This window comes from Antechinus flavipes, chromosome 3 (assembly GCF_016432865.1).
Source record: "Antechinus flavipes isolate AdamAnt ecotype Samford, QLD, Australia chromosome 3, AdamAnt_v2, whole genome shotgun sequence".
Lineage (NCBI taxonomy): Eukaryota > Metazoa > Chordata > Mammalia > Dasyuromorphia > Dasyuridae > Antechinus > Antechinus flavipes.
The window spans coordinates 366,805,161-366,827,798 of record NC_067400.1 but is presented as its reverse complement, the minus strand read 5'-3'; the positions used below and the strand labels follow the sequence as shown (position 1 = coordinate 366,827,798).

The 22,638-nt window shown below is 35.1% G+C and overlaps 1 protein-coding gene across 3 annotated transcripts in view; it reads right to left on the bottom strand.

The window, feature by feature from the left end:
* The window catches only part of LOC127554369 (ADP-ribose pyrophosphatase, mitochondrial-like), a 28,839-nt gene extending 6,652 nt beyond the window's left edge, over positions 1–22,187 (bottom strand). Inside the window, exon 1 of one of the 3 annotated variants that reach the window (XM_051985812.1) lies at positions 20,705–22,187. In XM_051985812.1, the coding sequence (XP_051841772.1) occupies positions 20,705–21,428 (724 nt within the window). In that variant the 5' untranslated portion in view covers positions 21,429–22,187. Of the gene's footprint in view, positions 1–18,391 lie in introns of those variants that run through there. The other 2 variants (XM_051985814.1, XM_051985813.1) reach the window with 2 other exon arrangements.
* Between the last annotated feature and the right edge of the window lie 451 nt (positions 22,188–22,638).

Sequence of the window (22,638 nt, the reverse complement as noted above, 5' to 3'; positions counted from 1 at the left end):
TCCCATTGGGAAGAGGAGTAATTGTAAAAAATTAGGTATAAATTGTTTGACCTCTTTGACTTCTAAAATAAGCCCTTAGGAAGGGAAAAAAAATGTATTTATTGAAAGTATTGCACAGAATCTAGGACAGTCTAGGTGCTGAATTGTCCAAGCAATGGTTTCTTTTTTGTGCTCAAAAAAGGATGGGTAAGTATTTATGAAGCTAATGCTGAAAGGCAGTATAAATCCTTAAATCCTCCTCAACTTAAGACTTTTGAGAAAATAGCTTAGTGAGGACTTACAACCTCGTTTCTGAAATACAGCTCTATTGTCCCAACTGTAATACCTTTACCCTATGTGAAGTTTTAGTATTAAACCCTGCCCTTATTTGTAATGTTTATTATTGCAATGTAAAATTTTACTTAAAAACAGATGCCTTGAGGCAATTATTAAGGTTATGATTTCTATTTTACAATTCTAGATATTAGAAACAAATATACACAAAAACAAATTCCCCCTACCCAAAGTCTTGTAAAACCTCTGAAAAGTTGTATTGAATCTATAGGCTTTCACTTTTTTCTCAATAATTGAAGTAGCCTTTATAACTTTCTGGAGACATTTTTTTGGGGAATGGAATGTTCCTGAAACAGGGAATTCTCCAACTACAAACGACCTTGGTTGTGTTAAAATTAAGTCACAGGAAACTGAAACTTCCCTAAAAGTATGTGTGTGTGTGTGTGTGTGTGTGTGTGTGTGTGTGTGTGTGTGTGTGTGTGGAGAGAGAGAGAGAGAGAGAGAGAGAGAGAGAGACATGAAAAACTGAGTTTATGTTATCAGATAATGCCATTATATGCCTTTCTTTCTATCCTTCATCCCAATGCCACCAGAATCCTTATGCTAGCCATATTTCATCATGTTGAAATACACCCATTCAAGGGGATCAGTATCAAATAAGGTTATTATTAGATAAATTGTATTTTTTCAATTCATTATTAATTTTAAAGTAGGATATGATTTCTTTTTCTTCACAAGGCTAATAAGAAACTAGTACATTTTAGGTTATTTGTGATGAAACTTGAAGTGTCAAAAAACATGAAGTTTAAGAAAAGGATCCAAAGACTTACAATTATGTAGTATTGTGAAATAATATTACAATTAAAAGTTTCCCTCCTAAAGAATGCTAATTATTGAGTTAAGATTGGATAACTAGGGTCACTTCTATATGTGGCCATTGAACATTTTATCCCCAGGCATAACTGAACCAATGATTATAACTATTTTTGAGATTTTTAATCATAGATGAATTAGTTATATAGAAATCAATACTGATTATTAGAAAAATCAAATTGATAAATTTTGCAATAGTTTATTAATTTTGCATCCACAGATATTGGATGAACCAAAATCACATTTTCCTTAATAAAACTGTAAATTCCTTGGGACGTGAACCATTTTTTTTTTTAAATTTTCTTTTGTTTTAATCTTCCAAGGAGCCTTGCACAGCAAATATTAGGTGCTTATTATATTCCTGATGAATCAGATATTATCACAATATGTGGCCATCTCCCAATAATAAGACTCATGTCTAGAATTATATATAAAACAGGGCATTTCAAAGCAATGCAAATTTTAGTAATATGATCAGTATGACATTTCATAATACCAATTCTTTTTAAGTCATTAATTTACTCAACAAATGTGATGACTGTGTTAGCACCCTGGATACCTTAGAATCAGCCAGAGTCAGGATAAGCAAAAGTCCTTGATCTTTATTCTTTTTGGATGTGAACAGAATGGCAATATGAATCAGCCAAGAGTGACTCTGGCTTTCTCACTCCATCCCCTAAATCCTGCCTCAATATCTCTATACTCCAAACAGATCAAACCTGCAGAGTAGTGGGGCAAGGCCATTCTTTCTCCAAGCATATGCTAATAAGAGTATTGTCCAATGGATAATTAGCCTTAAGTGCTTGGCCCTCAGTGCATCTGCTCAGTTTCAGCCTATTATAAACAAACATTTATTAAGTGCATATTATATACAATGTGCTATACCCAATACTTTAGGCACCAGATTATATATAATAATCAGATTGGCTTTTCTTATTAGCTCCATAGTTAGAGCAGATGAGGAGCATAATGGAGAGAGTACCCATTCTGGAGTCAGGAAAATTCATCTTTTTTGAGTTCAAATCTGGCTTTAGATACTTAATAGTTATGTGAGTCTGGACAAGTCACTTAACCCTGTTTGCCTCAGTTTCCTCATCTGTAAAATGAGCTGGTGAAGGAAATGGCAAACTCCTCTAGTATTTCTGCCATGAAAACCCCAAATAGAGTCACAAAGAATCAGACATGACTGAAACAAACAAAAACCTCAAACATTAGCTGCACATTTTAAACATTAATGTACAATGACCCATTATTTCATTTTGGTCCTGTCAATTAATCAACACAATATAGACACAGACATAGACAAAGCCATCCTTATTTGGTAATTTATTTTTTTAAATTTAGAGTAATTGATTACTTTGTTCATTTACTAATTTAACAATTAATAAACATTTACTATATTAGAGGTACTAAGCTAGGTCCAAATTGAAATATGGTCCTTATTCCATATAAATGTAGAACTTCTTATGTTAGGATTGCCACTGCTGTTGTGCTATCTGAACAATTTTCAAAATAGGACTCTAGTTCAAAGTTCCTTACCTTCATCAAAATAATTAAGTGCAGCAAGGTGAGGAGTGGGTGATGATGTAGGAATAAATTCTCAAGATCATACTGTCCAAACTTTATTTCTTTATTTTTAAATGTATTTCTGTGGTAAATGAAAAATCCTTGGTAATTGGAGAAGAATGTGGAAACAAAGATCTGAACGGGATATAAGCTCTTCTTTCCCTCCTCTCCTCATATAAATATCTTTCTCAGGAATTGCTTTGCTTTAAAAAAGTATGTGCTGTTTAATCTTGCTTTGAAATTAACCACCCTAAACATGTACCAGTTTGATTAGTTGAAAAAAAAAATTAACTCACACTGGGTCATTTATTGCATTGATCTATTTAATTTGAATCCGCACTCTTAAGAAAGAATGATTTCAGACTGCATTATTTAAGAAGTGAACAGAGTTTACTGAAATCACACACTTTTAACAGAGAGCCTATATAAGTGCATGATATGCAGAAATGCTGCCAAAATCCCATACTCAGTTGGACACCTCCACTGATATTTCCAGTACACGGAATAGAAAAGCTGCAATCACAGTTGTGTTTTGCCAAGAGCAATGGAACTGTTAGTTGTTTTAAACCTGAAACTAAAAACAAATTAAGCAAAATGATTACATTTTTCCCTAGCTTGTCAGTTCTGAAGTGTTCCTTTCAAATGATACTCAGTGGAATCTGCTACCACTGTTCCTCAAAAGAAAATCCAAATTATAGTGAAATACTAATGAAAATTATCAGTGCTTCTCAGTCCAATATCTTTTGTTTTAAATCTAAACTCATACCCCCTAGAAGCAGATTTCATTTTCTTAGTAATTTTATTATTTTATATGATCATTTGTGCCTCCTTGTTTTGGGACAGGGAAAGAGCTAAGAAAAGATTTCTGTTTCTTTCAAAGTCCCCCTTCCCCCCCACCTCAGATTTTTGGCTTTATCTCTAACACAAGTGAGTTGAAGGCATCTAATCTCAAACACCAGAACTACCACTGGCCCAGTTTTAAAGGATTATAATTTTAAAATTCCTTTTCAATCAAAGTGAGCCATGCAGATTGAGAAAACTACAAGATGTTATAGGTCCTAGGAAACATACAGGAAGATATTGTGAAGGGCAATCAAACTCATTAGTATATGAGATTCAAAATCAGGCATAGTAGTAAATCCAAACTCCTCAATTTGACTATTCAGCTTTCATCCTCATTTCACAATATATTTGTACATTTTGAATGTCCTACAAGTAAACATTGTCTAGATGCTTCATCATGAAAGGAGGTTACCCAGGGGCACTCAAAGACTATGTGAATAGAGATTAAACCTTTGCAGGTTGCATTGGCTGGGAAGCCTTCAAGTATGGGCCTCGTAAAAATCTATGTCTGTTAAAAGTAGTTTAAAATAATGCCTCATCACCGGAAAGTTAGCCACAAGGTGGTCTTTTTGGGATCTTAGAAATTTGTGAAATACATAAAACTTTAAAAGGTCAATAAAAAAAGAGGAAATACATATTGATATAACTGTTGGTGTCCAATGTATATGATCTTTCATCACTGTTTTAAATGAAGTCAGAAGACAAAAAAGACAGACAAACCAAAAAAAAAAAAAAAAAAACAGCTTCAGCCAAAAGGAAAGCCAGCTTACAGAATTTCCTGAGAGGAAAATATGTATCTCAATTTGCTTTCTATGTATCTTATTTGTACAGAATTACTTTCATGTTATTTCCCCCCATTAGATTATGAGCCCCTTGAAAATAGGACCTATGTTTTCAACACCCCTTTTTTGGGGGAAATAGATGAAGAATTAGTACAATGCTTAACATAAGAAGGTGACTGATAAATATTCCTTGGCTTGATTGTGGAAGCTAGGTATCTGTGGATAGAATACCAAGCCTGGAATAAGACTAATCTCTCCAAGTTCAAATTTGGCCTTTGATATTTACTAGCTGTATGACATTGGGCAAGTCACTGAACCCTGTTTGTTTCAGTTTTCTCATTTGTAAAATGTAGAAAAGGAAATGGCATACCAATTCAATATCTTTGACGAGAAACTGTAAATGGGTTCACAAAGAGTTGGACACGAGAGTAAAATGACTGAAGAAAAGAAAAATATTATTTCTTAGAAAAATTATAAACTATGAAGATGAAACACTATGAGAACATTTTAAAGTTTTTTTCTTAATATCTTACAAAATTTCATTGCATTACAACTAAATTCCCCACAAGTTACAATTTGAAAAAGAAGATTGCCAAAAAATTTTGATTACTTCTAATAGTATATGCAACATTACACACTTTAGTAGTTTTCCATTTTAACATGTGTTTTGTTGCCATTTAAAGTTATTATCATTAATGGCATATATATTTTTCTACTTAGTAGTACTCTATTTTTTCTATTACATGTAAAGATTGTTTCTAACCATCCAACTCTGTAAAATTTTGAAGTCCAATTTTTTCTCCCTCTTTTCCTTCCTCCCCAAGACAGCAAGCAATCTGATATAAATTATACATGTACAATCATGTTCAATTTAATTTCCACATTAATCATACTATGAAAAAATGAATCATAACATAAAGGAAAAGGTCACAAGAAATAAAAAACAAACAAAAAAGTAAAAATAATATGCTTCAGTCTCCTTTCAGACTCAATAGTTCTTTCTCTGAATATGGCTTAGCATTTTCCACTTGTCCTTTGGAAATGTCTTGGATTAATGCATTGCTCAGAAGAGTTAAGTCTATCACAGTTGGTCATCACATAATCTTGCTGTTATTACAAACAATGTTTTCCAGATTCTGCCCACTTTATTCAGCATGAGTTCATGTAAGACTTTCCAGGTTTTCTGAAATCAGCCTGCTTAACATTTCTTATAGAACAATAGTATTCTATTGCATCCCTATACCACAACCATTTCTCAATTGATGGACATGCTCTCAATTTCCAATTCTTTGCTACCACAAAAAGAATGCTATAAATATTTAAGTACATGTTGAGTCCTTTCACCCACTTTTAAAAAAAGTCTTTGGGGTACAGCCTAGTACTGGTACTACTGCATCAACGGAGATGCATAGTTTTATACTTATTTGAGCATAATTCCAAATTTCTCTTCAGAATGACTGGATCAGTTCACAACTTAACCAACAATGCATTTTCTCATATCCTTTCCAACATTTAGCATTTTCCTTTTTTGTCATATTAGCTAATTTGATAGGAGTGAGGTGATACCTTAGAGTTGTTTTTAATTTACATTTCTCTAATCAATAGTGATTTAGAGCATTTTTTCTATAACTACAGATACTTTAATTTAATCATCTAAAAGCTGCCTATTCATATCCTTAGACTCATTTTCCAATCAGGGTTGATATGTATTCTTAAAAATTTGATTCGGTTTTCCAAATATGTAAAAATGAAGCCTTTATCAGAAATACTGCCTAAATGTTTCCCGTATTTCTGCTTTCCTTCTCATCTTGACTGCATTGGTTTTGTTTGTACAAAACTTTTTAAATTAAATATAATCATAATCATCCATTCTACATTTTACAAAGTATTTTCTATCTGTTGTTTAATTATAAATTCTTCTCTTCTCCATAGATTTAACAGGTAAACTAATCTTTTGTTCTTCTAGTTTGCTTATGCTATCACTCTTTATGTCTAAATCATGTAGCCATTTTAACCTCATCTTGGTATACAGTATGATATGTTAATCTATGCCTATTTTCTGCCATATTATTTTCCAATTTTTCCAACAGTTTTTTTGTCAAATAGTGAGTTCTTATCCCCTAGAGTCTTTGGATTTACCAAACACTATATTATTATATTCATTTGTATACCTAACCTATTCCACTGATCCACCATTCTATTTCTTAGCTAGCACCAAATAGTTTTGATGACTGCCGTTCTATAAAATAATAGATCTGGTGTGGCTAAACTATCTTCTATTATATATTTTTTTTCATCAATTCCCTTAATATTCTTAATCTTTTGTTCTTCCAGATAAATTTTGTTATTTTTTCCTGGTTTTACAAAATAATTTTTTGGTAGTTTGGTATGCCACTGAATAATTTAGGTAGAACTGTCATTTTTAAAAAAATTATATTAGCTCTGTATATCCATGAGGAATTGATATTTTTAACTGTTTAAATTTGACATTATTTGCACAAAGTGTTTTGTAATTGTGTTCATATAGTTCCTAGATTTGTCTTGGCTGGTAAATTCCCCCAAATTTTACATTATCTACAGTTATTTTGAATGGAATTTCCCCATGTCTTGCTATTGGGTTTTGTTGGTGATATACAGAAATGTTGATTATTTGTGAGTTTACTACAACTTTGCTAAAGTTGCTTAGAGTTTTCTTTCTTCATTGATGATTCAAATTCCTTCAGTTTCTTTTTCTTCTCTTATTGCTAAAGCTAACATTTCTAGTACAATACTAAAGAAAAATGGTGATAATAGGCATCCCTTTTCAACCCTGATCTTATTGGGAAGGCATTTTAACTTATCCCATTATATATAATGCTTGCTGATGCTTATATATATGGGTATTATCATTTTAAGAAAAACTCTATTTATTCCTATTGCTCTCTAATATTTTATTATTTTTATAATAGTTTTTTTTAACTTTTCCAAATACATTTAAAGATCATTTTCAACATTTAATTTTGTAAAACCTTGCATTCCAAATTTTTCTCCCTCTATCCCCACTTTCCTCCTCTCCTAGACAACAAGAAATCCATTATAGGTTAAATAGGTGCAATTCTTCTAAACATATTTCCATATCTGTCATGCTGCACAGGAAAAATCAGATCAAAAGGAAAAAATGAGAAAAACAAAAACAAAAATAAACAAATAACACCACTAAAAAAAAAAAAAAGTGGAAATACTATGCTTTGATCCACATTTGGTCTCAATAGTTTTGTCTCTGGCTGCGGATGGCTCTTTCCATCATACATCTATTGGTACTGCTTTGAACCACCTAATTGTTGAAAAGAGCCAAGTCTGTCAAAGATGATCATCATAACATCTTGCTGTTGCTTGTGCACAATGTTCTCTTGGTTCTATTCATTTCACTTACCATCAGCTCATGTAAGTCTTTCCATCTTTTCTGAAATCAGCCTGTTCCTCATTTCATATAGAATAATAATATTCCATTATATTCATATATTATAATATATTCAGCCATTCCCCAACTGATGGGCATCCACTCAATTTCGAGTTCCTTGCCACTACAAAAAGGGCTTCTCCACATGTGGGTCCTTTTCCCTTTTTTATGATCTCTTTGGAATATTGATCCCATAGAGACACTGCTAGATCAAAGGGTATGCAGTTTTATAGTTCTTGAGGAATAGTACTAAATTGCTTTACAGAAGGTTTGGATCAATTAACAACTCCACCAACAATGTATTAGTGTCCCAGTTTTCCCACACCCCCTCCAACACTTATTTAACATTATCACTTCTTGTCATACTGGCCAATCTGAGAGATGTGAAACCATACCACATAGTTGTCTTAACTTGCACTAATCAATAGTGACTTAGATTTTTTTTTCATATGACTAGAAATGGCCTTAATTTCTACATCTGCATATTGTTCACATCTTGATCATTTATCAATTGGGGAATGGCTTGTATTTTTACAAATTTAAATTAACATGCTATGTTTTAGAAATGAAGCCTTTATCAGAAACATTAGATGTAAAATTTCTTTCCCAGATTTCTCTTTCCCTTCTAATTTTGGTTGTATTGGTTTCATTGTATTAAACCTTTAAAATTTGATGTAAATTTTTTTTGCATTTTATGATATTCTCTAGTTTTTTGGCTATAAATTGTTTCCTTTTCCAAAGATCTGAGAGATAGACTATCCCTTACAATCCTCATTTCCTTATAGTATCACTCTTTAGACCTAAATCATAAACCCATTTCAAACTTATCTTGGTACAGAGCATTACTATTGGTCAGTACTAGTTTCTGCTATACTATTTTCCAGTTTTCCCAGCAATTTTTGTCTAATAGTGAATTATCCCAAAAGCTTTAGCCTTTGGGTTTTATTAAACACTAGAAAACTACAGTCATTGTCTAGATCTCTGATACTTTAATAGGAATGGATGCTGTATTTTGTCAAAAGCTTTTTCTGCTTCTATTGAGATAATCATAATTTGTTAGTTTTCTTAATGATATGATCAATTATGCTGATAGTTTTCCTAATGCTGAATCATCCCTGCATTCCTGGTGTAAATCTCACTTAGTCATAGTGTATTATCTCCATGATAAATTGCTATAATTTTTTTGCTAATATTTTATTTAAAATTTTTTGTGTAAATATTCATTGGGAAAATTGCTCTACATTTTTCCTTCTCTCTTTTGACTCTTCCTAGTTTAAGTATCAGGACCATACTTTTGTCATAAATGGAATTCGGTCAGACTCCTTCTTCACCTATTTCCCCAAATAGTATTGGAATTGTTCTTTAAAGGTTTGGTAGAATTCAATAGTAAATCCATTTGGCCCTGGAGATTTCTTCTCAGGGAGTTCAATGATGACTTGTTCAATTCCTTTTTCTGAATTGGGGTCAAGTTCTTTATTTTCTCTTCTGTTAATCTGGGCAATTAAAGTTTTGCAAATATTCATCCATTTCACTTAAACTGTCAGATTTACCAGCATATAGTTGAGCACAATAATTCCTAATTATTGCTTCAATTTCTCCCTCATTGGTAGTAAGTTCACTTTTTTCATTTTTTTCCAATGGTAATTTGGTTTTCTTCGTTCTTTTTTATAATCAAATTAACCAAAGAGTTGTCCATTTAAAAATAAATAAATAAAACCAACTCTTATTTTATTTATGAATTCAATAGCTTTCTGACCACCATCTCCCTCAATCTAACTTTCCCTTTTACAGCTTCTCCTTTTCTTATTCCTTTTCCCTTCCACTTCTATTCTTCTATTACTTGACCCTTTCCCCTTTCTTCTCTTACTTCCCTATATAAAAAGATAAGTTTCTTTTTCAAACTAAACATGATCTGATTTCTCTTTAAACCAAATCCAATGAGATTACTATTCACACAATGCACATTCCTCTCCCTTCTTTCCCACAAATGTAATGGGTTTTTTTGCCTCTTCATGTGATGCAATTTATCCCATTTTACCTCCTGTTTTCTCTTCTACCCATACAATCCTTTTTCCACTTCTTTTTTTTTTTTTTTAATATCATCACAGTAAAGTCAAATTATACCTATACACAAAGATACAGTTCTCAAGGGTTAAACATATCATCTTTCCATATAGGGATATAACATTTTAACCTTTAAAAAACATAGGTTTGTTTTTCCTTCTCTTCTGGATCTATTTTGCAAGTCAGTTGTTTTTCCTATGAGGTACTTTACATTTTTTTTCTATTTTTTCCATTTTTGTTTTTGATTTTTTTGACTGATTATTGACATCTTATTGAGTCATTTGTTCAATTCTAATTTTAAGTGAATTATTTTCTTCAGTTAGCTATTTTATCTCCTTTTGCATTTGGCCAATTGAATTTTTAAATGAGTTGTTTTGTTCGTTGGATTTTTTTTTCCATTTCACAAATTCTGTTTTTCGAAGTGTTGTGTGATAACGTGTATTTTAAAATCAGCCTGAGTCAGGAATTCAGATTAAGGGAAAATCTTTGATCTTTATTCTTTATGGACATGAAGGGGGATCATGATGGGAACGTGAGCAGCTGCGACACGAACCCGGCCAGCAGTCTCTTTCCACCTCTCTCTCCACTCACCCAAATCGTCCCTGCGTCATTTCCTATACAATACATCAGAACTTGCACAAAGAGTGGGCGGGGCCATTCTTTCTCCAAGCATATATTAATAGAGTATGGTCTAATTACTATTTAGCCTCACATGCTTGGGACTTCAGTGCATCAACTTGTGCTTCAGCCCATTACAGTATTGTGCTCATTTTCCATTTTGCTAAAACTATTTTTTATGGAGTGATTTCTTCAGGTAATTTCTATGTTTCCTTTTCCAGAGTTCTCATTTCCTTTCTTTATTTTTCACTAACTCTCTTTTATGGTCCTTTTTTATGGTCTGTCTAAGAGAGCCCTGTGAGTTGGAGACCAACTCATATCATCCTTTGAGGCTTCATCTGGAGATATTTTGCTTTTAATATTCTCAGGGTGTGAGGACTGTTCTTCCCTATCTCCATAAAAGTTATTTATGGTCAGAACTCTTTGATTTTTTACTCATTTTTAAAAGTTGAGTTCTGTTCTTAGGGCAAAGGGAAGATTGTCCCAAGTTTCTTCTCCAGGTGACAGCAGTTCACACTGCCCTGAAACTGGTGCTGTTGGCTTCCTTCTAGTGCTGGGTGAACATAGCCACTTCCTACTTGTTATGCTGAGGTTCAGGGACTCACTATTTGGCTTCTGTAGTTGTGCTGGAGGTCTCACAACTAGTTTGCTGATCCACTGGCTTCTGAATCAGAACAGAGTAGCAAACACTGCTATATTTTGGCTGAAAGTCTCCCACTAGATTCCTTCTGTTTCTCTCTGTTCCTGGTCTCCTTGCATTGCTCTTGCACTGGGCTGCTTCCTCTCCTGCCTGATTGAGACAGACTTAAAGTTCTTCCAAAATATCTTCTGCTAGAAATTTCTTAGACTCCAAATATTTGTGGGTTCTATCACTCCAAAACCAGTTCAAAGGCTTGATCTGAAAAAAGCCAAGAGAAGCTCAGCCAAAGACCTGTCTACTCTCCACCATCTTGGCTCTACCCTCCAATAATTTTCTTACTTTCAATTTTATTAATCTCTCAGAACTTCTAATTTGGTAATTTGGTTTTCTTCTTTATTTTTTTAACTCAAATTAATCAAAAATTATCTAGTTTATTGCCCCCCCCATCAGTTTTAATTTATTAGTTCTTTCTCTACTTTCAATTTTATTAATCTCTCCTTTGATTTTTCAGAATTTCTAATTTGATATTTGAGATTTTTAAATTGTCCTTTCTCTAGATTTTTTTTAGTTGCATGCCCAATCCATTAATCCTTTATTTTATTCAAATAAGCATTTAGTAATTAAAATTTCCCTTAAGAACTGGTCTTGTTGCATCCCTTAAGTTTGATACATTGTATCATTATTGCCCTCCTCTTTGATGAAACTAATGCTTCTATGATTTGTTGATCTACTCATTCTTTACTATTAGATTATTTAGCTTCCATGCATCTTTATTATAATTTTGATGCATAATGATTGTAAAGGATGCATTTACTATTTCTGCCTTTTGCATTTAATTATGAGGGGTTTGTGTTCTAATATGTGGTCACTGTGTGTTTGTGTGTCTGCGTGTTTTGGTCCCATGTACCACTGAGAAAAAGCTATATGCCTTTCTATTCCCATTTAGTTTTCTCCAGAAGTCTATATCTAACTTTTCTGAAATTCTTATTTGTAGCTAGATTTATCTAGTTCTAAGAGGGGGAGGTTGAGTGCCCCTACTAGTATATTTGTGATGTGTTTTATCTTGTAATTCACCTAACCTGTCTAAAAAATTTTATGCTATATCACTTGGTATGAATATATTTTAGCCTGTCACCTCATTTTCACAATTAGAAGGTATAGTTTCCTTACTTATCTTTTAATTAGATCTATTTTTTGCTTTTGGTTTGTCTGAGGTCAGGATTGCTATCCTTGGATTTTGTTTTTCTTGTTTTTTTTTTTTTTTTTTTTTTTTTTACTTCAGTTGAAGGATAGATTCTGCTTTAGCTTTTTATCTTTACTCTGTATCTCTTTGCTTTAATTGTATTTCTGGTAAAAAAAACACAAAAACACATTCATTCACTTTGCTATCCATTCACATTCACAATTATGATTACTATGATTGGTATTTCCCTCCATCCTATATTTCCCCATTTATCTTTTTTTCTCTACTTTCATCCTCTTCCTTTTCCTTCATTGATTTACTTCTGACCACTACCTCCCTTTAGTCTGCCCCCCACCATGTCTTCCCCTCCTACTTCTTCCTTCTCTTCAATAGCTCCATCTGCTCCTTTTTTCCCCCTCCTACTTCTCTATAGATTAAGATAAATTTCTGTATATAATTGTGTATATGTATACCTGACATTCAAGTTTGGTTTGAGATGTATTTTAATTGTCTTACTTTAAAGCTAAAGTACTTCTTTTTTATTTTCTTTCCTTTTTTGTTACTTTAGAGAGTTCGGTACATTCTTTAGGATGATTTCCTTGTAAGGAAATCTGAGGCCAAATATTTTGCAGAAGACATAGTTTTAACATCATGATCAAGGCAATTAAAAATGGTATGTGATCTTTATTCAAGAAAATTCAAACTTGTCACATTATTGAGCTTACTGTGTAGCCACAGATATAAATACTGAAACAGCCCCACACTAAAATGAGTCTCCCCTTCCCAATTAAGGGCAGGGTTCTGTCATGAGTCCTTGCTTGAAAACCATTTCCCTCATTTCAAAAATAAACTTCTGTGTGATTCCTGATTCTCTTGTCTCTAGCCTGCTTTATTTGGCTCCAGACACAGATTAGAGGTCAGTTTTGTCTAGTTGACAAGTTATTTTCATACTGTTATCATAGAATATCATATTAGGCATGTGGATTTGAGGGAAAATGCATAGGAAAAACATTCTTTTATGCTCAAGTACCTCATTTAGTTAATGAAAGCTAAGAGAACAACCAAAATAGAAAAAAAAAAAAAAAGAGGTAAGAGGAAGATTGAAATAGATTCAAAATATGTATTTTTTTATCTTTTTGTATCTTGTTTAGGGCATCATTCATATGCTGCAATGTTGATCTGTACAAAATCTTGTTTCCAGGAAATGTTGCCTTAAAGGAAAGAAGCTAAGTATAAAATACATAGATATGCACATATAGGCATATATCTGCATGCATACAGGCATGCATACATCCACATATTTTCTAAACAGTTTATTCCATAATCACCATCAGGGGAATTTATCTTTTCAAATCAACTGAGGTAGAAAAACTATTTAATCTGTCCTTTATTGCACTGTTTGGCAGGATTAAGAAAGTGTGGTTTTACTTACTGTCTTTACCCAAACTGATTTTCATTAAGCATTCTGACACTTATAAGAGTCTCCTGTTAAATCCCAGTAAAACTATCTCAGATGAAATCATTGTCAGACACTTTTGCAATCTTCTGGTTTCTATTAAGAACAAACAGCATATGCTACCAAGTTATCTTAGTATAAGAAATTACTAAAGGGATTTTTATCTGAATGGGTTATTTCCTCCCTACCATCCCCTTTTTAATGTCTAGTGAATGATGAGCAATTACTTATGATATGTGGCTGCATGTGTCTCCTTATAAAGTTTTTGAGGCAAAACTTTATGGGAAGTGGAATGCTGTGATTTACTGTAAACCTAAGTATGCAAGGCAAGAGATAAAATTATTTGGTTATAATATATGTGATATATGACAGATATGATATGAAATCTCAAATTTCTTCAGTAGATTTCTCAAATCACTACTCTTTAAAACTGACCATTCCAAAGAGGAGAAAAATAACTCACTGCATTGCATTCTCATTTATATAACCAGTGATAGAAGAAAATTAAGGAGGAAATAAAGGGAATTTATGGAAGAGCTGTGGAACTCTCTGCTTATCGACTGATCTCTCATTGAGTGAGAAAACAAGTTTAAACTACAGAGGAGCTTCACTAATGTCCCAGCTTAATTGTAGCCTATGCAATGAGATTTTGGAGCTTAGGGTACTAAAGCACTGAGCATATTCAGAAAGAAAAATGTTCACAAATAATCATTATTAATTAACTGGCTTGAGAACTGTCTCAGGACAAGAGGAATTTTGCTTGCACTTCCTCTGGACTTCATTTTGATGTTATGTGTCTCCTATAAACCCTGAGTATGATAAGAAGCCATGGTATTACTGAATAAATACCTTCTTTTGAATACTTACAAAAGATTATAAGTAAATAACATCTATTGCATACAACACATTTAGTGTATATGGCAAATGAAAAGGATTGTTACTTACTAATATACATAAGGCTACACATTTTTAAATTATACCACAGAAAAGTTGGAAGCAGCATTGTATGTTATTTAGTCTAGCCCCTTAACATTTGTTGATAGTAATTTAAAAATCAGAAATGCATAGAACCAGAGTTAGATCAAGAATTCCGTGACACCCTTGATATGTGATCACCTAGCCTCTGCTTTCAGATTTCTAGTGAGGGGTAACCACTATCTTACAAAGGAGTTCCTTCCAGTTTTGAATGGCTCCAAGGATGGGAATTTCTTTTTCTCCATTGAGTCTAAATCTATGTCTCTCCAACTTCAAGTATAAGTTATTTATAATTCTTTGGAAATGAGTGGAGTAAGTGTATTCTCTCCATTACATGACACTTCTTGAAATATTTTGAAAACAATTAGACCCCAATTGTCTTCACTTTTCCTGCTAAATATTCTCACTTCCTTCAGTTAATAGTCATATGGCATAGTTTCTCCAAGATTAAAATTAACCAATCCAAAATGCATTGTGCTATTGTGGGAAACTTTATCAGAGGTCTTTTAATAAGGGTTGGTGAAATGCCTGTTTGGGAGGTAGATATAATTTGGACTAGATGTTCTCTTTTGAGTCTGAGATTGTTAAATATATTTACATCACTTGGCACACAAGAGATACTTTTCTCGTCCTGTTTGGACAAAACAATGATGGTAAAAACAAAAAGGCTATATCTCCTAAATGTAATATAGTACTTGGCATATAACAGGTACTATGTAAATGTTTGTTGATTGGCTGGGCTGACTGACTATTGGAAACAATTGGCTGCAATTCACCTGGACTTTTTAAAAAAATAAAAAGTCAAAAACAGCACAGGCCTGGCGCAGAGACCATGATATACAGTTGAGGATTTATTTTAAACCTAAGTTTGCAAAGCTAGGGAAAAACCCAAATAAACAATAACAATAACGTTAGTAATAGATTTTCTTATTCAATTGTTTCAGTCATGCTTTGAAACCCCAATTTGGGGTTTTCTTGGCAAAGATATTATAGTGGTTTGACATTACCTTCTCTACTTCATTTTACAGATAAGGAACTGAGGAAAACAATGTTAAATAATGGATACTTAGGTAATAAATAACTGAGGTAAATTCTCAAATATAATCAGATTTTTTTAGATCAGAGAATCAAGAGTTAGAAGGGACCTCAGATATCTCAATCCATACACAAACAAGAAAACACAATGAGAAGTTATTAGGCCTTTGCTTGAAGGCCTCCACTGAGAGAGAACTAATTATCTCTCAATGCAAGACATTCTACTTTATAGTTCTGAAAATAAGGAAGCTTTCCCTATCTAGCCAAAATATGTCTGTGCTCAAATTCTGATAGTAAGTTAGTTTTTTTTTTTTCTTAAATAGCCACAATATGTCTTGCTGGAACTCTGTTAAAAGCTGAATAATCAATAAATTCTTGGCTAATTATTTTATCCTTCAGAAGGTAGAGGAATCAATTAGGGGGACTAATATTCTGGACTTAATCCTCACCAATACCAAGGATAACTTATTTCTGGATTATAAATTATGAGAACATTTGGAGAAAAGTGAATACTTTGTCTTAGAATTTCTGACATGGAAGGCAAGAAAATTTAGAAATAGTGTGACATGGCAATTAGATTTGTGGATAGCAGATTTCAAAGAGTTCAGAGCAAGGATAAATAGGACACCATGGTCTAAAGTTCTATAGAGGAAATCATCTCAGTAGTAAGCTCTCAAGAATACAATTATAAAGACACTAAAAGAAATTAGTCTAATAAAAAGGAAGAGTTCAATATGGATGTACAAGTAATTCACTAACCCAACTTAGATTTTATAAAAATATATAGAAGACAGATCAGAGAATGGAGGAGAAAATAGCCTCTATAAGAATAATATCTGAAGTGCTAAAGTTCTGAGTTAGGTGCAGATAATAAAGAAAGCTAAAGAGAAAAACAAGGCATGTTTGGGGGTGGTATTTGTTTTGTTGCTTTTGCTGTTACCAGGGAAAAGAGGATAATCAAGGAAAAGATTTGGGGTGTAGAGAAGTCTGCTCAATCTTTTATTGCTTCTGTTTTCTCTATTAAGAAATACTTGTGTAATGGAAAGGCTGATAGGGAACTAAAAGCCAAAATGAATAAGAAGATAGTAAAAAAATAAAAAAATAAGAAAAAAGAGTACTTATTTTGTCTTTGATGAGTGGTGCAGATTAAGTTATATCTTTCAGGTACTGATACTGGTGGACTTAACTGCTGAACCACTGTCACTGATCTCTGATGGCTCACAGAAGGTGGAAAAGGTGCCATCGGAACAGAAAAGAGCAACAATAGCCCTAATTTTCAAGAAAAAGAAAGACCATAGAGTCTGAAAACTGATTCCAGTGAGTTTCCCTTAAATTCCTGGCAATAATGAAAAATGTATTACTAAGGAAATCTTTAACAGATAGAGATACAGATATAGATATAGGTATAAAGAAATGCCAGTTACGGAGATCTAGCATGTGTTCAACAAGGAAAAAAAATATCAAACTAATCCCATTTTCTCTTATGACATGATAAATTGATTGGTAGATTAAGGAAACTTTGCAAACACTTTACCTAGCAGCTAGTTGGTAGAGAATAGAATGCTAGGTCTGGAATCAGATAGATCGGAGTCCAAATTTGATCTCTGACACTTTAATAGTTGTGTCACTGTGGCCAAGTTGTCTAAATATCTGCTTGCCTCAGTTCCCTCACCTATATTAGAGATAATGCACCTAACCTCACAGAATTATTCTGAGGATCAAGATTATAATTTAAAGTGACCTGATACATTGTAAGTATCTAAATTTCATATAATGTAATATATTACCAAGGTTTCAGCAAAGCATTTGACAAAGTTTATCCATCATGATTATGCATGCTATAAAGTAGAATAGTTTGATGGGATTTTGGAACTTGTTGAATAGCCATAGCCAAGTATGATTTGATATCAACTTGGAAGATCTTTAGTGTACCACCCCACTAATTTAACTTATCTTTCAATCAATTGATAAGCTTTGATTAAGGACAGGTACATGTAAGGCATTAGTAAAACAAATACAAAGGGCATATAATCCTCTACATTCTCAAGGAGCTCATATTCTACTAAGGACATATGTCATATTCATACATAAATAAATGCACAATACGTGTAAGTAAATACAATGGTGGAGGGACAGAAGGTGAGTAACAACTAAGGTCATCAGGAAAAGATTCATGAAGGAGGTGGAAATAGAGCTGAACTTCAAGGCATGGGATGATAGGACTGAAAAAAATCTTAGTGCTGAGGAACAAGACAGGAAACCAGCATTGTAGCTTGAGAAAGAAAAAGGACTGAGAAATTACAAAGTCGAAATAAGTGTGGGGAAGAAAAGAAAAGAAAATTAGAAAATAAAGAGTTACAAAAAGGAATGATAAAAAGGAGAAGAAAAAGTGACAATTTTTTTAAAAAAGGAAAGTAGAAATTAAGGGGCAAAAAAAATTTGAGGGAGATTGTCCATTTTAGCTGTTGATAGTATTTTTTTTATTCTCTAACCAATAGCTTTTCAGCTCCACAAGCATAAATTCAAATATCTGAAAATTACCAAATATTTTTCTATCCACATCACCTGGGTGAAGAAAAGGATTTCAATTGAGGGTGAGAGATATGTAAGTCTTTAAAAAGTAAAACAAATCATGGTGTTTAAATAACCTGAAGAAACCTTTAATTGCTCAAATTACTTTTTTTGTTGTTCCATGCAGTACTTAAGTACAATAAATGCAATGTGTACTTTTTTTTCCCCCAGGAAATTATTCAAGAACAAAAATTAAATTGATTTTTCTATGTTAAGTAAAAGCATCACCATACAGAATTGCAAAAGAGAAATTTCCAAATTTTAAAAATAAATATAAATGCCAAAATTCATTGCCACATATATAGAATTTTTAAAAAGTTGACTTTGTTTACCTCTTTCTCTCCTACTTCAATACCCATACTCTAGTAGTTGGGTCCTTCAGTGACAGTTATCCCAATCCCCACAGAGCCTTGTTTCCTTTCCTCCCCAATCCCTCCAAAGCACCCTGTTTCATCAGAATGCCCAGTCCTTTGCTGTGAATTGGGTTCACTAATTTTAAGTGACCTAATTTCCCCTACTCCCTAGAATCCTTTTACCATTTTACTTATCCTAAAGTATTGCCCATATGACTTAAGGCAAGTACTTAAGTCTGAATGTGTCCAAGAATGTTTTATTATCAGTAAAATGCATCTCTAAACAATCCTAAAATACAAAATCAGGATAACATAGATTTCATTGATTACAGAGAACTCCTCTAAGAACAAACTACAGTACTAAAAGAATCAACAAAAGTTTCCCAACAATTCTGAGGGTTGCCAGAGATGGTTTAGAACAGGGTGGGTGACACAGCCAGTGTTTGAATTCAGGTCCTCCTGACAAAGCCAACCTACCCACTAACCCCACACTTCCTCTATGAAGCAAATAATAAACTTACTTTTTAAAAAACAGTTTATTTTAGCACAATCTTTTATGGAGTAAGCAGATGGGAGGAAGTTATCAGTGTGTCACTGCTGTTCATCTAGCATTGCTAAAATAGATGTAAGTAAACAGGAGTGACAATAAAGATAATCACTACATATGTAGAGTGCTTTAGTGTTTTCAAAGTGCTTTCACATCTATTACATTTCATGAGATCCTGATAATCTAATGAAGTAAATAAGGGAAGTATTATCCCCATTTTATACATGAGGGAACTGAGGATCAGAAAGTTGGTTAATCCAGGGCCACAGACTGGAAATATGGGTACTCAAATCCAGGTCCTAACTCTGAGACCAGTGCTTATTACAACACATGAAAGGTACCTCAGAATTTATTGAATTTACTCAGTCTAACCCTATACCCAAATCATAAATTCCTCATATAACATAAGCCTCTCCCTTAAAAACCACCAAGGCCCAAAAATATAATATCTTCAAGCAAGCACATCACATTTTCCCCCCAGTTCTAGACAAGGCTCTAAAAGGGAAACAATGTTTATACAAATTCCAAGTGTTTTATCACCATTTCCTAAAGTTTTTTATCATACAGTTGATTGCTTTAAAGTTAAAAATACTTAGTTTAATTTCTTAAAATCAGTTTTAATATGACCATACAAAGTTAATTTTGAAACAGTTAAGACAAAAATCAGGATACTTTAGATCATTGCTAATGTTATGGCTCCTTCTGGTGCACATGTTGTGGCATGAAAATTAGCAATACTACAAAATTCAGGTGGACAAAAATTAAACAGAACAAAGTGCCAAGCAAGAAGAAAAAAAAAAAAAAAAAGCAAAGGAACTTGGTGGCTAGGCATTTATTTGACCTACAAGTATTAAAAGAGCAACAGTTATTTAATTTTAGCTAAGGCAAATATAAAAATAACACGCACAAAACACTATTTATACTTATCTTCTCACGACTAAAAAGCTTTTCTTCTCTTTCCTATTTCGCTATGTTTTTTAAAAAATACCAATCTCTGACTCAAAGGCAAATACAGATAGTTTAGCATGTGACTTGTCTTTTTATTTTCCCAATTCCTGACCCATTTACTCTTCCAGACAGACATTCCCTCTAACAAAGTTCCTTTTTTTGTTGTTGTTGTTAAATGAGAAAGGCAAGTACAGAAAAACCAACCAGTAAAACAAAAAAATTCTGACATTACAAGCAAGGATGCACAACAAATGCCCCCCTTTTGTTGTCTTAGTATCTCTTCTTTGGGACCAAACTTGTGATCTTTTAAAACTGAGTATTCTGAGCTCTTTCCCTGGACCCGTAGCTGTTTATTTGAAGACCTTAAGTATACTTGGAGTTTCTCAGTTTTCACTCCAGTGAGCTCCTCGCTTCTCAGCCACAAGTTCAATGAACTGGGAGTGACTGGCATAAAGTTTGAGTTTATCATTGATTTCCACCCATTTAACCTTCCCAGCATCATCTCCTGCTTCCAGAGTCAGATTATCCATTGTCTCACCTGTTTCATCATGGTAGTTCACAGCTTCTGTCTCCATCCATGCACTATCAGTGTTTCGAGGGTCATCCACATATCCCTTATAAACCATGAAATGCTCCTGGTTGAAGAGTTTGTGCAATTGTTCCTCCAGCTCTTTCTTTTCAGCTCTGGACTTCTCTAAGGAATTCATTGCTTCCTCACCAAACTCTCGTTTCAAGGTGGCACTGATTTTCTCACCTGGATCCACCATGCCCCCTGGGATGGCCCACTCTCCACAGTCTTTCCGTTTGATGGCTACAAATTGGAGGATGTTTTTTCCAGAAACCGGGTGGGAGACTTTATTTCCATGGTCGTCTCTTTTCCATCTAGTAATGATGGGGTCCGCTGCGTGGTTTGGGCCCCAACGTCCCAGAAGTCCCCTGCCATCGAGTCCAGTGCGCCCCGCAGGATTTCTAGGCCGTCCATTTTCAATCTCATAGGGGCCATTGTGGCTCTTCCGGTCAACAAGTCCATCCCTTTCATTGAATTTGGGAGAAAAATCTCTTTCACCTATCTGGGGATCTGCCCACGAAGGTCCGGCCAGGATGGAGGCTGCCGTGTACTCCACGGGTTTATAGTCCCGCCACTCTACCAGCCAGGGTACCTTGTCGTCGGGGACATGGCTTCGTTCGACGGTGGAGCGCGGGTAAGGTGAAGTGCGAGCCTTGCGGTGGAGGCTGCCCACAGCACGCACGCCGTAGGACATGATGACAACGGAGGTGAGATAAGTTCGCAGGAAGAACTCTCGCGAGGCTGCCAGCGTGGTTCCTCGAAACAGCAGAGTAGTCCTGAAGGCCAAGATCACGGCCAGCCTGGAGGTTCGGGAGTCTCTACCAGTGGCTTCTCTGGCTTCCTGGAAGAGGCTTCCACAAACTAGGCCGCTCTCAGCGCTGGCGCTGGCGCTGCCTTTGCGGCTCTTTTGGCCCGACAGGGGGCGTTTGAATTGGTCACTCGCCCACTCCTACACGAAGCACTGCTTCTTTTTGCCTTAAACTCGACCACCCACTAAGGAGCAGCGGACAGAACAGCCAGTCCCTCACTACTTGGCCGCAGGGCGGTCTCAGGGGAAGTGGTGTTAAGTAGTCAGGCTGCCTAGGGACCGGAGTCAGGAAGCGCTGAAATCTAGGCCCCGCCCTCTCTCTCTCTCGGGCCCGGCCTCATTCGCACCCCAGCCAGTTCTGCGCGCCCTTACCTGCTCCCAAAGACCCCGCCCCTTCAGCCCCAACCTCACCCCCCACAACCTCGGCCCAGTAGAAAATTCTGACCCCGCCTCTTGCTCCAGACTACGCTCCCAGAGCTGCTAACACTTACGGATCCCGCCCCTCCCCCAGCTCAGGCAGTGCGTCAGCCAGAGCCCTTCCCCTAGGAAACCCCTAACCTCCGACACGCGCCCGACCTAGCCTCACTCACAGACTCCACCCCTTTCCCTCCCACCTAGCGCCCAACTTCAGGCACCCCAGACCCGCCTCGAGCCCCTCCCACCCCGTCCCTCACCTAGACCGACCCCTCCTACAACGCTCCCATCTGTGACCTTCGGTCCGGTCTTACTCACACTCCCAGACCCAGCCCACTCCTCGTCCGCGCCCCGCCCTCGGGTGCCCTCCGACCCCTGTCCTATATTCGATCCCAAGCTTTCAGCCCCTCTTTATACCCTCGGCGTGACCCTTGTGTCCATCCGGAGCTCTACTTTATTCTTTTCGGGACTGTCCTATCAGGTCGTCCCCTCCCTTAGCCTGTCCCTGTATATTTTTAAATACTTCTGTGTGGACAATCACCTCCGGGTCATTTCACATCTCCCCCAACTCCTCCCTCCTCCCTTCCCCCACCTCCTTCTAGGTGGAAGTACGTCCTGGAGCAATTTTAGTGTGACTTGGCACCATCTAGTTGAGCTCCTGGAGTTTCTCTTTAAGTTGCAA